General features: G+C 44.9%; 1 protein-coding gene across 1 annotated transcript in view; it reads left to right on the forward strand.

Annotated features, from left to right (window-relative positions):
- LOC311361316 (RNA-binding Raly-like protein) overlaps nucleotides 1–15,149 on the forward strand; it is a gene marked incomplete at both ends in the record, with an annotated part of 21,244 nt that extends 6,095 nt beyond the window's left edge. The window contains 5 exons of the mRNA XM_084481486.1: nucleotides 10,398–10,473; nucleotides 12,138–12,185; nucleotides 13,394–13,599; nucleotides 14,119–14,232; nucleotides 14,977–15,149. Of these exons, the coding sequence (XP_084337612.1) occupies nucleotides 10,398–10,473; nucleotides 12,138–12,185; nucleotides 13,394–13,599; nucleotides 14,119–14,232; nucleotides 14,977–15,149 (617 nt within the window). The remainder of the gene's footprint in view (nucleotides 1–10,397; nucleotides 10,474–12,137; nucleotides 12,186–13,393; nucleotides 13,600–14,118; nucleotides 14,233–14,976) is intronic.
- Nucleotides 15,150–15,510: the final 361 nt, after the last annotated feature.

Raw genomic sequence — 15,510 nt, forward strand, 5'->3', positions numbered from 1 at the left:
AAGGCATAGCCCCACAATTTCGTCTTGATTGTAGGCCTAACGTAAATTTTGGGGAGCTCACGATCTCTAACATTACAGCTGTTGCCTGTTTGGTGAATAAGAATTGGCTTTAATTTGTCTCCCTTTGAGAAATGTGTTCAGGACTGCGTGGCAAGGCAAAGCTGAAATACATTTTCATCTAAGTAAACGCGAAGCGTCAGAGTGGCTGCAGACAAAAAACTAATTAAGGGAAGGCATGAAGGCGGAGCTTGACTGACAGGCTGCCTGTCCAATCCTAGCTCTTGAGGCGGGACTTTTCCCGGATACCGCCTACGAAAAACACATTCCTTAACCACTCCAATAATGTCTGGCTGCAGCCTGTAGGACATGGACATCAACATCCAACTGCTACCGTCAAAGTCGTTTTACGCCAGCGATGATGTTTATTAAATGATGTCCCTTTCAGGGTTAGGGTAGTAGTGGTTAGGGTTAGGGATAGGGTAATAGTGGTTAGGGTTAGGGATAGGGTAGTAGTGGTTAGGGTTAGGGATAGGTTATTTGTGGTTAGGGTTAGGGATAGGTTAGTAGTGGTTAGGGTTAGGGATAGGGTAGTAGTGGTTAGGGATAGGTTAGTAGTGGTTAGGGTTAGGGATAGGAATAGTGGTTAGGGTAGTAGTGGTTAGGGTTAGGGATAGGTTAGTAATGGTTAGGGTTAGGGATAGGGTAGTAGTGGTTAGGGTTAGGGATTGAAAGAAGAGATTGAAACTTTCCACGCCCGTGAACCACGCTTCGCGACTGGACGTGAGTGAGTGACGGTAGCACTTGGACGTTGGATGTCCATGTCCTACAGGCTGCAGCGAGACCTTACTCAACCGCGAAGCTGTTCAGACGTCGGTCGGCATTGGGCTCGAGACGGTGGCACGTTGTCACACTAATTAGATCACGTTCAAGAGCTCATTTACGTCAACGAGGTGACTGCAACAGCCGGAGCATCTCCGGGCCCGCTAGGCTGTTATATTTCACGCCGGGTGTGCGAGCAAGCTCATTTATATTTTACTAAAGTTTGGGCCATTTTTTCGTTATTATTAAATAAAAACAATAATTCAATCCACTATGAAGCTGATGAGCTTTGAAATGCTAATTATGTTTCAAAGGTTTCAAATTGGCCACAAACTGAGCAATAGCGACAGAGAGAGACATAAAGAGGGAGAGAGAGAGAGAGAGAGAGAGAGAGAGAGAGAGAGAGAGAGAGAGAGAGAGAGAGAGAGAGAGAGAGAGAGAGAGAGAGAGAGCCAATCGCTGAGCACCGATTTGCTAAAATTATCTTTATGAGGATTGATAGCCTAATGACCCATTCTTAGTGGCATAAACTCTGTACAACTGTGCTACAGAAGAGGCACTGGGGTAATTCGCTTGAGTTGCTGCGCATTGGAATCGTGAGCTCCCCCTGGAGTAATTTGATAAATGGTATAGTCGGAGCTGGCTGTGTCTTTACAGCAGAAGTACTACACACACTCGGTAGTTTGGGAGGGAAGAAAGGCAGCGACGCTCTTTGAAAACACCGCTCCTGACCGTTATGGCAATGTACAAAGGCAGGCGCCGCAACCAGAGATGTGAGTATGGCTACGCATGAATAAAGCATGTATGAGTCTTTAATGACTAATATATTTAATTCACGGCAGTTATTAACCACACGTTTGATTTTAATCCGTTGTAAAGTACCGTAAAATATCACTTTTTTGGGGGGACATTGTCTTTTTAATTGATTAAGCCTTGATATTTAAACGATCTTAGTTTTAAATATATTTTCTGTTTGTGGGAATTAAATCCTAAGGTGGATTTTATTTTGTGTTTTACTTACAATGTTGTGAAATGGATTACAAAGTAGCAGTGCAGATACTATTGACTGGGTGGTTGTTGCCATGAAAAGCTTCCTCACTGGCTTGAAGTTTTGCTTCATGAAGGTGTTAATCTAAATTTACGTTTTATTTTCAAAGTACAGAGCTATGAAAGGGCTTTTACCATTGAGAAAGTCTGAAGGATGCTTATGGTCTATCTTATTTGATCTTGTTAAAAATCATTAGAATATCATCATCTTATGCATTATGATTATGAACCACTCAAGATTATGAAAAAGGGTTGTTTATCGGGTCTATTGGTTCAGTTAACTAGAAACACAACCGTCAAAGGTTTACTTGTGTTACCTCCTGGCAATGTCAGGGAAATGTTTTGACTGAAATCCACAGGCTCACATTAAGAAAGATGAACTGTACACACCAAGGGCTGTTTTACTATTCAATATGCCAATCAAATCAATTGTGTAGGCATGAGAGCAGAGGATAGGGCTGGTGAGAAGAACCTGTAGACTGAATAAGTATAGGTGCGGCCAACAAACAACATGTCTCCTCCATCCCAACCTTCTGCTATGACTACAATTCCCTTGAGCAAGGCATCAGCATCATTTTGATGTGCTGCCTTGTCCCGCAACCCTTCTTCTTCTCTCCTTCGTTGTTGTACGGCTGCATGAATATAAAGCAGTGAAGAAGAGAGTAATAGCAACCCCCGCTGTCCCCCAGTGACCAGAACTCCTCCTTCGGTCATATGATGCAAAACATCTCTAATGGTTACCGGGGGATCGCATTGTCTCAGTGTTTCCTCAGCCGTGTCTCCCGTCAGAGCAGTTACCAAAGCAACGCTGTAGGCCCCTGGACAGATGTAACGGGGGGGGGGGGGGGGGGGTCGAGGGGGTACGGCAGTTGCAGAGTATTGCACTCGGAAGTCACATGGTTACATCATCTCAGGGACCCCCCCCCCCACCCACACACACACACACACACACTCTCACAATTAGTTTTTCAATTAAAGTGTCGTGGGGGGCTTTGTGATGGAAAGCACAATAGTCATTATCCAAGACTGCATGGCGTCATTATATGCTGCATGTGCATTAGATGCACATAGAGCATCCTTGCATGAAATTTGTGCGAAAACAAAACCTAAAATGTGTGTGACTGTGTGTGTGTGCAGTGTGCGTGTGAGGGTGTGTGTGTGCGTGCGTGCGTGTGTGAGGTATGAGCATTTGTGTGGGAGTGTGTGTGTGTGTGTGTGTGTGTGTGTGTGTGTGTGTGTGTGTGTGTGTGTGTGAAGGTGTGTGTGCGTGCATGTGTAAGGGTGTGTGTGTGTGTGTGTGTTAGCATGCAAAGCCCCAAACCGGTCACCTTGGTGCATGCTCGCTGTTGTGTTGTACTTAACACAACGTCGAGCCGCAGCAGCAAAGTCACACAAGGGTCCTTCTCAAAGTGCCATATAGCTCAGCGGGACTAATAAAAGGGCTTTATTAGACGCTCATGATCTCAGAGAGAGGCGCTGCCAAACTGTTCCCCGCGCCAAGCAACCGCTTCCCCTAAAAGGCCGGCCGTGTAAAGTACAGGGAATTCATTAAGCAGAGGCAGACGGGGGCGCTGTTAATTCCCCTCCCTGCTCCCTCCGTAATAAGAATTATTAAAGCCCCCAGCAGCTTCTCTCATTGGAGTAGCTCAGGATGTAAAGTGCTGTAGATCTGTGTGTGTTTGTTGGTCTGTGGATGTGTGTGTTTTTATGTGTGTGTGTGTGTGTGTGTGTGTGTGTGTGTGTTGTTCGTACTTGTCTGTGCCTCTGCTTGTGTGTGTGTCTGTGTGTGTGTGTGTGTGTACGTAGGTGTGTGGACTTGTGGCTGTGTGGGATTGTGGCTTTGTGTGTTGTGCCTACTTGCCTGTGCCTCTGCTTGTGTGTGTGTGTGTACAGTATGTGTGTGTGTGTGTGTGTGTGTGTGTGTGTGTGTGTGTGTGTAATTGGAAACATAAATAGTGGTCCTGATGATCATCCAGTAGACAGTATTGGTTTTATAGTCAACACAAATGTGTGTGTGTGTGTGTGTGTGTGTGTGTGTGTGTGTGTGTGTGTGTGTGTGTGTGTGTGTGTGTGTGCAGGCGTCCGTGCGTGCGTATGTACACACTCTCCGCCTCCTTGTCTTGTGCCTGCTCGCAACATGCAACAACAGTGTGTGAATCAATGCAGGAGAGTGAACTAATGCACAAATTACACCCACTCACAAAGACACACAAGACACACACACACACACACACACACACACACACACACACACACACACACACACACACACACACACACACACACACACACACACACACACACACACACACACACACACACACACACACACGTTCACGCTCCATCAGCCTGTCAGCCGCGGCGGCTGAGGAAACACACTCTCAGGTGTAATAAAAAGAGGAAGCGGTGTGTGTCCTTGAGCACAGATTGGGGATTAGTCCTGTCATTCCTGACAGATCCCGGGGAACAGGAGGGGGAGCAGCGGAGCTACAAAGTGTGTGACCGCTATCTTGCATAGATATTAGCATTTGAGCGGGCGCCTAGGTATGTTTTAATAACGGCGGCCCGGAAAGGTTGGCTTTCCCGTCTCCAGACCAGCCACAGCCAGCCAGGCCAAGATAATGGTTATTCATTGGTCAATGAGGCTCATGTGTTCAGCTCTTTCTCGTTCTCTCTCTCTCTCTCTCTCTCTCTCTCTCTCTCTCTCTCTCTCTCTCTCTCTCTAGGGGGCTTTCTTGGCCCATTGCCTATTCACTGTGTGTCACTTAGCCCACCTGACTGCTGTGCTGCTGCCATTGCCGTGCCATGTTTGCTCCCAGGGTAATGTGGCTAATGGACAACGGCACAATGAAGTCATTAGGAGAGGTTAAGGAGCACACTCCATCCACAGTCGCTCTTCTTGAGGAACATTGCAAGAGAGTTTTTGTCACCACACTTGATTATTGCTATTTGGAATTTGAAGTAAGAATGAAAAGAATTTTAAGTAAGAATGAATAATTATTTGTATAATTTAGGCTGAGTTACTATTTAGTCGTTCACCTTAGAGTGAATTCAGAATACAGGGTCACTAAGGATAAAGTAATGTAGTTGGGTTAGGCATCGTGCCTACAGGTATGTGGTTGTGGACATTAGGGGATCGCACCCAGTACCTGGTACTACCTAGACTGGGAGTCACTACACACCCTAGCCACTAGAGTCCTTACCAATGAACCACATCCATCACATCTTTATGACCCTGATAATATGTAAAAAAAAAAAAAAAAAAAAAATGAAATTGCCCTGTTTGCATGGACTGTTGAAGTGCTGTGGGTGCAAAAACTGAGATTTGTGGGATGTTGGTTTAATGACACCCCAGTGACGTCCCGGTAAGGCGCGTACTCTGTGTAGTATTGATGACCAAATGCAACCAGCGTCGGACGCCATGTGGGAAAATTAAGATTTTGTATGCAAACACTAGCCTGGGTATTGCCAGACCAAGCTCAATCGTAGATTGCATGTTGGTCTGGGGAGGCTGCTGTCATTTTCTTCAGCACAAGAGGCGTGATCAACGGGTGTTGTTCAAACGACTCTGTGTGCATTTGGCTGGTTGCCGTCACTTCCCTGTCGTCATTGTGTTAAACCAGCCAATAGCACGCCAGGGGGAAAAGCCAGCTTGGTGATTGGCTCCCGTAAAAGCACATCGGAAGCAGGAAGAAATGTATTGCTCCTCTCCAAATCGCTGGCAGAACGGCCTGGGGGTACCCAGTCTATGCAAACACGGCAATTTGGTTTTTAGTATATCGCTCAGCTAATGTGTGGGCATGTGTATACGTCTATATGCATATTCAGATTAACATGCACATTATTTGCTCATGAATATGAATGAAGCCAAAATGTGAGTTGCGGGTCCCAAGGCGGTCGTGTTTGTCGGGATAAAAAGAGTTGTTTGGCTCGGCCATATCCACGGCACACAACAGCGGCTCGTTGCTTACTCTCCGGTGCCTTTCTAGCCCTGCTAGTCATGTTTTCACCCCCCAGAGGGCGAAGACAAAGAGGACCGACTCTCCTCTTTGTCCCTGGCAATGAGGAGTACTAAACCAAAATAAAACTGGCAGTTTTTGTGGTGTGATCATTTTTATTTTGTGCAGATCCTAAAGAAAGACTTACAGTGTTTGCATTTTCATAACTAAGCCTCTTTAATGTGCATGTTTGATGTATAACTTCCTATATAGGCGGGCATACATCACACACATACATTAAACATTTTATGCAGTGTAATCATGTGTGGTGTCTAGGAGTGCTGATATCAGCAGGGGACAGGATAGTGTAGTGGTTAAGGTGTTGCGGCTAAAAGGTGCTGGGTTTGATTACCCATGTCTGCAGCTTGACCATATGCAGCCTTGAGCAAGATGCTCAAGGCTGAGGCACCTGCTACTTAATGGCTTGTGTCTGAATTCAATGTAAATCGCTTTTTATTAAAGTGTACTAAATAGTATAAAACAATAGCAGATATGGAACAACATGCAACAGCTAAAAGAACAGCAAATGTGGATGCCAACCATCTTGACCAGGGGTCGGCAACCCTAGGCACGCGTGCCACCACTGGCATGTGGCAGCATAATCATTGGCACACTTGGGGGAAAAAAATTTAATAATATATATATATTATTTTTTTTATTTTATTTTATTTTATTATTATTTTTATTTTTATTTTATTATTATTGTTAAAAAATGTCACTGCTACAATGCGGCAGTATAATCATTACTACCTAATTTTTTTTCACTTTATTCTGTTTTGGGCATTTCCTCCCAGTGCAATGTTTAAATGAGTTACTGAAAGCAGTGTTCTCAAGTGGCCTGTATGCATGGCCTTCACATGTTTTTGCAAAGCTGTACATATCTTAAAAATATTGATGTGGATGTTTCCAACATTCTCATATAATGTCTCTGTTTTTTACATTTCTCACAGTGCAAATATGTTTTTGAATGAGTTTCTGAAAGTAGTGTTTTAAGATGGGATATATGTCATTCTAATTTGTAAGCCCATGTTGCAAACAACAAAAAAAACTTTAAAATGTTGATGCATGATTGTGGACTATGTAACGGATAATGTATAGAACGCCGGTCATTATCGGGAAATAAGCCCCGACTGGGGCTTACTGAAGGGGCTTATTTTAGATAATGACCGGCGACGTTCTATACATTATCCCGCTTATTACACGGTTACTTGCCAAAACGAAAAAGTAACTTCACATGGTGTGTCTTCTTACAATTACCATTCGTAATGTTGATCAGCAGAGAAATAGTCCGCCAAAGATGTTGACGTCGCTTAGCAACCGAATCCGCTGGGGTTGATAAGTTACCGGACTACTTGTGGAGTGATACGAAAGACGTGAAAAAATCCACTTTCCTTGACAGCGGCCATTATATGCTTAGCAACGGTCATTATTGAAAAATAATTCACCACCGGAAGTCGGGAAGGCCCATGCAAGTGAACGGAGCATTCTACAGCATTGAGAAGAGCCGTGTAATAAATGGAAATAATACAATTCCAGGTCTTCTGGAAATGTTTTTGGTCGCTGTGCCATAATTCAGCTTAATATTTAATATATTGTTGCTTAAGGCACACTCATTAGCGAGAAAATGTCAAACTGGCACTGCATGTTGAAAAGGCTGACCCCTGATCTTGACTGTGTCACAACCCGGCTCCAAGGCTGTGCCAAAGTAGGGAGAACAAACCTGAGCTGGCTACTAGCAAGCGGTATTTATTTAACAATTCAGGCCATCAGCCATCAGGCCTGCCGGTGAACAGGAACCAGTTCCCCGCCAGCCTCCTTTCGCAGAATGAGGAAGGTCTTTATAAGCAGAGCACACTGGCCCAGGTGTTACACATGAAGCTGACGATCCCTCCACTCAGCATCTGTAAAAGACAACTCAAAAGAAACAGGGACACCTAGTGCCTGGGAGGAGGGATCGTCACAACTGATAAACAACAATGTTCCAGAATATCATTCTGATGAACAGAATTGTATTACCTGGGAACTTTCAGGGAGGAAAATTAACACATGCACACACACACACGCACACACGCACACACACAACCACACACACACACACACACTATGTAATGAAATACGGTAACTCTGAGCTCAGCTGTATATGAAAAACACGCAGATGTCAAACCAAAATAAAAGCCAACGTCCTTCACCATGTGGCACTTTATGTTTATCTCCCTCCCCAAGTAATTCTCTCATCCAAAGGCTGGCTTCTCCTCTTCTTTAAACGGTGCGTAGTACAGAGATCTGCAGACGTGTGGCTCTCAGGTTGCCGTGCTGCAGTGGCCCTTTACGACCTCGCTGTGTGCAAAGTAACTTTTCTTTTAGTGTTCGCTCGCTCGCTCGCTCCCCGCACCTCTGTATATTATGTACAGTATCCATTGTGGTTGAAGTTGCCCTTGCTTAGCAACGCTCACTCTCACTTCCTGTGGTTTTTATCGTCATGCAGGCACCGAATGCACGCATGCACGCGCACGCACACACACACACACACACACTAACACATTTCACAAATGCACATGACTACATATGGTTGGAAAGCATTTCTGCTAGTATAATGGCTGTAATCAATCATTGGCCAAGCGCGTCTACAGTGCGTCTACTATGTATTATATATCTATGTACTATGGTGTTTTTCAACCTCACATCTCATTAGAAAGCTCCACTTCTGGGAACCAGAGGTGGGCAGCGGCAGGCGTAATAGTGTCTGAGTGACGACTATCACGTCCGACCTTCCGACCTCTCTCGGCAGCCCCTGCCCTGTTATACCCCTATTCCCTTTCACCGGAAAAAGAGTGACGAGATATGAAATACATGAAATGTCTCTGGTAGGAATCGCAGGTACATGGCTACAAAGAGCCTGTTGCTCGTGGCAGAAAAAGTGTTTACCAGCGCTGTTGTGACAGTGCTGCTGCTGCGTTCTTTTGGAAGGACCTGAAGAGTGACTCATCTGTTGGCCTGGAGTCTTACTTGTGTGTGTGTGTGTGTGTGCGTATGTGTTTGTGTGTGTGCTTGAATGCCTGTTTGCTTGCTTTTGTGTGTGTGTGTGTGTGCATGGATATAAGCGTGTTTGTGTGTGTGTGTGTGCATGTGTGGTTATATGTATTAGTGTCAATGTTCGGTGTGGGTGTGTCAACATGTTTAGTTGTGTGTGACTTTTGTGTTTATTTTCATTTCTTTTGTGTGGGGGGGGGGGGGTTGTGTTGGCGGGTGACCTTGAGCAGCACTCAGGGCTGATTGCGCGAGTCCGGAGGGGTGCTGTGGGCGACCGGCAGCCTGGCAGACAGTGATAGCATCTTGCAGCGTCTTGGCAGGTGGAAGGGGCTGCCACTCTGCTCAGAGAGGAGAGCGCTGGGGCCGCCAGCGAGCGCGTGCACATGACCCTGGGACAGACAGCTGGCCGCCCACTTTAAAAGGCACTCGATGGTTGTTTTTTATTAGGGGGGGGGGGGCGGTTATAATGTGACAGTGAGTCACCCCGGTGTCGACAGAATGCCTTGTTAATAAGATTTGGTTTTATTTCCTTCCAGCTCTCACCTTGGAAAACAATAGATAGAAAGACGATCATTTCGACAAACATTTTGACACATCCGTTCTACAGAAACTTTTTTCCAAAGTGATTACCAAATGCACCAATGTTCAAAATGAGGTGGTAAATTAATCAATATTCCAGTCTGCAGAAGCCGCAAGACAAAGATCCAAGTGCAGACTTCAAGGCTCGCCAAGTGGGAGTAGCTGTAAATCCTTTTTTTTTTTTTTGTATTTTTTAAACGTATTTACAAGTCTGTTCCCAAAAAGGTAGAGAGGAGGCATGGGTAATTGTGCACCCACTAGACAGACACAGGCTCAAACAGAACACAGCATACTGGGGATGGGGAGTGGTGTCACAAGACACAGACACACAGGGAACAAAACACAGACACTAGCAACAGTGTTTGAGTGGTTGAACAGATGCACGTCGAGCCAGGCACTCAATTAGAGGGAAACAAGCACTCACAAAACGCAGGAGAAAGAAGGGCTTGAGGAGGGAGCGACAAGCAGACCAACAGACGGAAGATAAGCAGGTGCCGTAACTGACAGAAAACAATAGCGTTCTGCTAGTATTATATTCTGGAACTAGTATGATGTATCGTTATGTGTTCATCATCTCTTTTATGTGTTATTCTGCTATCAATTAGGGCCATTTGTTTATGGCCCTGCCCTTTCCTTCAGTGGAACATCAAAATAATTGATCCTCCTGGACGCTGTTGCCTTGGTTTCCACATAGCTGTAGTCCAAGGACTCTTTGTTTCAGTTTTCTCCTCCTCTTTTATTATGGAAATGGAATCGTGTGCCTTTCTTACTAGTTAGGGATAGCGGTGGATGGCAGTGTGTGTGTTTGTGTGTCCGTGTCCGTGTCTAACCGAGAGTGTGAATCTGCTTTCACGGTTGGTTTGAAGTATCCTGAACCAAGCACAAATCTTCTTGTAGCTCCTAAGTTCTCTGTTTTCTTCACAGATATCAACATGGCTGGGGAGCCCAAACCTTACAGGCCCAAGATCGGCTCCAAGCGGCCCCTGTCCTCTCTCTACAGGTGAGTGGGGGCCACACCGGCCTTTGTTAATGCTATACAGTGCCTGCTCATCCGCACAACATGAAAACTTTTCCTTTTTGTGCAATTTCCACTGAAGACTTTATTGTATTGTTTACTGTATTGTTACTGTATTGTTCCCATACTGTTACAAATTCACATTTTACCGTCGGCCGATTCTCTGACAGTGAAACCACACGCAAACAATCGCTTTTTTTCACACACTTGTTTGATGTTGTTTTCTCCACCATGTCCGTACCGGTAGGTACCGGTCCGTTCATGCAGGGAAGACAGCATATGACACTTTCCACTCAGTGGTGGCTGCTGGTCTTTCAAAGAGGGGTAGCTCATTTTCGGCCTACATCATATAAATTGTCAATTTATGTATATATATATATGTGTAAATTATGCTCTCTGTTCCTTTTCAAGGAAATGCTCTATCATACCATACCACTAGCTGTCTTTTCCACTGACTTGACCACCTCTCAATGGCCAGCAGAGCTCGGCTGCTTAAACGGCCTTGGCCCATTGTGTTACGGGTGTAGGACTTGAGCCGCTTTAAACAGGAGAAGCTCCTTTCTACACCTGCAGATGTAGCTCTAATTGTTGCCACTAATGAAAACAGTTTGTAAAGCTGAGGCATTGCACTGTCCAACTCCATGTCTTTAAGGAACACCAAGAACACACAGCTTTCCCCTCACCAAGAACACACAGCTTTCCCCTGTCACCCTGCAAGTCCTGATCTGAACTTTTCAGTTCAGACCTCAGGCTCCCTGAATCAAAGTGATGGCCAACTATCAAAACGATATTAAATTTGTATGAAATTTACGATGAAAATTGTCTAGCAATTTCGCCAAGCAAATATAAGAAATAGGTTGCAGTTCGTCTTTCGACTCGCTTGCAAAATCCGCGATGGGACAGAGGAATGAAGACAGCTCCGGCATCTTTTTATAGTTAAAAATCGCTGTCAATCAAATGGTCTTTCGCAGACCCTCCAATCATCACGCAGAAGCCCAGTGTCCAAGCCAGCCCACTCCTCCATTCACCCCCAGAGACGCTGAGCGTCCGTGGGAGGGACATAATCGCAGTGTTATCCAATGACCATTGACTTTCGATGCACTAAAAAAAGCTGTTCTATGCAGCCCCATTGAAGTGGATGAACGCTGAGCTTCAACAGGCAAATGCACTGTGACACTACGGGAATGTATGAGAAGGAAATCGAGTCAGTCGACCTGCGATAAGCAGCTGATTCTGAACAAACTCGTCTTCGAGATGGATGTGTTCTAATGCATTTTTAGTCAATGAAATGTTAACACAACAGTATATATTTGACCATTTAATTTTTGAAATTTTAGGGGAAGCTGAGCTTCCCTTGCAGTCTTAGAGAAATCGCCACTGTTTCAAAATCAAAATGACATCAGCTATACGGTTGTAACTAAGAAGAAATTATTTCAAATGTAGCCTGAATTGTCTAGATATATCATCAATAAAACAAGTCACAGATGCATCTAAGGGAGCTAGCATTGGGCATTTATCTGAATGTGGAACTGTGAGGCCCTCTGAGACTGGCTGTATATTAAAAAAGTGAATAAATAATGAAAACTTTGAAATTGTGCTCCGTCCCCAAAATAAAATAAATAAATTGCATTTTGTGTCTCTCTCCACAGCGGCTACGAATTCGACTACGATTACTACCGAGACGATTTCTACAGCAGGTGTGTAGGAAATAAAGCTACTTGACTTGTGCTAAACCCTTTACTTTTTTATCTCTTCAATCTTCTTTTGGAGATATCCTGTCCTTCAGTGTATACATCAGCGCCATCGCCCCCCCCCCCCCTTCCCCTCCATCAATGGGGACAGAGACTCAAATAAAAAGCTCATTTTTGGTTAGTTCATTCTTTTACTGGAACGGCAGCTTTCATTTGAGGCAAAGTTAAGGCAAAATAGCAGGGCATATAATGAATGCCATTTCAGGAGGTATTTTTTATTCCTCTCCGCTGGGCTCACTAATGATGCTTTTATCCGCATAGACGCGCTCTGGAAGCCTGATGATGGGTCCCCTGACTGGTCATTTGTGCAGTTAGGACCGACGATGATCCCTCCTCCTTCTGACATTTTCATCTGTTTGTTTACTTGCCCTCGATGCATTGCCGTGCAGAAGTGTAATGATCTAGAGTCGGGTTATTATTGTCATTATGGCGCTTTGTGTGACTCAGGAAAACAGGCTACTCTTATAATTGGGTGAGCGTGCCTGTTACTCGATACTTGATTGTATGGATCCAGATCCCAGACAGCATTTTTGTAAGCATGTCTATCGAGTGCTTTTTAAGAGCGTTTTTTGCATTTGCCCCGAGAATAAGAAACAGCAGCAGAGCAGGTGGGGAGCAGTGGCTTATGAAAGACCAAATTACAGATGTGCTTCGCTCTGCTCAAAGCGCCCATCAAGCCAAGTTTACCACACATTTTCTTCTCTGAACTCTTGATTCTGAAGATTGATCTTGAGATCATACAGTGTCACACAACACCCAACCAAATCGATAACAGTCTGACTGATCAAGGGTTAATTTGAATATGACATTAACAACATTACATTACATTACATAACATTAAATACAGGTGTATGTAGGAACAACAATTCAATGTGTTTATGTGGTAAAGAGGAAGCTCAAGGAAATAGCTTGTGGACATTTTCCACCCTCGACGGTCATACATGACATTACTGTTACTGTAACCACAGCTTGAAGTAGTTTCTTTGTTCTAGTGAATGTAGAACAGATGACAGCATAGAGTGCCATTAGAGAACATGAAAAACAACAAGAAAAATATTTCGGCAAATATTCTGACAAATATACGTTTCTTGAGAAGGAGCCAAGAATTCAAAGCCTGTCAAGAACCTGACCCTGAAACCCCCTCGTCCCCCCAGACTGTTTGAGTACCACGGCCGGGTGGGGCCCCCCACGCGGGCCGTGATGCCGGTCAAGCGCTCCCGGGTGGTGGTCCCGTCCATACGCAGGGCCAAGTCCTCCTTTGCGGTCAGGACCTCCTCCACCTCCTCCAGCTCTTCCTCTGCTTCCTCCAACGCCACTGCCAGAGTGCTCCACACCGGGTCCTCTGTGACTGCTCCTAAGCGTAGGTGTCCTTTCCTCTGCCTGCTTTTGTCCTCCTTTTTTTTTTGCATTCATTTAAGTGAATGATTGGTTGGTTGCAATTATTTCCCATCACCTGCCTGCTATGTAATTGATTATGATAATACCTGTAAGTATGTTTTTATGCTTACCATCGTAATGTCAGCCTGGGTACAATATATTAGCAGCTTTAATTAATCCGATGTATAAATAACAAACAATATTCATTAATAATGAATCCCTTCACACCCTCCACATTTTCACTGTCCCACAACTCTTTGATGGACCAACTTCAAACACAGCTCACAGGATGCACATTATATGCAGATTAATGCGATTAACAATTACCAATGTGTAATGTCCAGCAAAAGCAGTGCTTGTTTTTGCTATTACTCCCTTTGAGCAACAATATACTGTAATTGTGGCTAAGAGACAGTTGTTGTGATTTTGTCTGAGCAATTTGCACTTTTGTACACAGTAATATAGTCACTGTTTAATCAAATGTGACTGTGTGTTGCCACAGTGAAGACAGACCAGCTACTGACCATCAAGAAGGAGCTGTCCCAGATCAAGACCAAAATAGACTCTCTACTGGGGAGGCTGGAAAGATTTGAGCGGCAACATCATGGTGATGCTGGTAAGATATTATTCTAAATATACAGATCTATATGTATATATACGTAAATATATATTATATTCTCCAACCCACTTTCCCTTCTCTCTTCACTGTCCTTTCCATAAAAGCACAAAAAAAATGCTGGGGCTGTTTGATTGTGCTGAAGTGATTTCTGTCTGGCATGGAACTCGAGAGACCGAGAGGGAGTGCTTTGTGTAGTCCCGTAACTGACAGCAAGGGCTCTATTTGTCAAAGTAAAATCTCCATTGATCGTTCCATTCCATTCTGCTATATTGGAAATTGAGGTCACCTTGTTCTGAAGTCAAATTGGCTGTTCCTTGCTTATTCTTCCCCTCCATTTCTCTCTTTCTCTCTCCATCCCACTCTCTGCTCCTCTTCTCATGCACTACAGTTATTCTCTCTTACTCTTTCTCTTTCTCAGTCTCTATTCATCTCTCTGTCTCTCAATCTTCCTTTGTCTCATGTACTTTCTCCCGTCTGCCATTATACTTGGTCTCACGCCTTGCCGAGCCCTGCTGCACAGCCGGACAGAGTTGTCAGCGTAGGTCAGGCTTACATCATGCGTTTCAGATGCTTTTTTTTGCTCGCATTGGGTCTATTCTAAACCCTTCTGCCACGAAAGGCTGCAAGCCCTTATGCTGGGTTGCAATGGGACATGAATGGACTTCTTGTGAGAAGTTACACAGTAAAGCAACCTTGTGCCACGTGAACCATGTACATGGTGCCCTCTCCCTCCTCCTGTAGAGATGCAGAGGAAACAGGAGAAGGTGTACCATTGTCTCCGCGGCGATGCGCACGACCAATCCGGCGAGGAGGATGAGGAAGGGGCGGGCGAGGTGGAGGCAGGGGAAATGACGGACGGCGGCGAGGACGAATACGAGGACGGCGCTCCCAGCGACATGGTGAATGGAGCGTGAGGTCATCTGCATGTATGTGTGTGTGTGTGTGCGTGCATGTGCGTGTGTGTGTGTGAGCTGTAGTTTTAGTGAATACATTTCCTTTTATTTTTACGGACATAGTGGCGTCCAGGGTCAGTGACAGATCTCCACCCCCCCCCCCCTTTCTAAATTTGTTTCTGAATGACTTAAACATAGCTCACACCTTGTATGTATACAATATCTGCCGCAGACCACGTTTGGTCTACAGAGGGTTGCAGGGAGGCCATCTCCCAAACAGTTAGGAGCACACCGAGCACAGCTGTGGTCACTGTGTCTTTCTAATTTGTGTGTGTGTGTGTGTGTGTGTGTGTGTGTGTGTCAGTTGGGCACAATGTGGGCC

Source organism: Micromesistius poutassou (genome assembly GCF_964030765.1).
Source record: "Micromesistius poutassou genome assembly, chromosome: 16".
Taxonomy (NCBI): domain Eukaryota; kingdom Metazoa; phylum Chordata; class Actinopteri; order Gadiformes; family Gadidae; genus Micromesistius; species Micromesistius poutassou.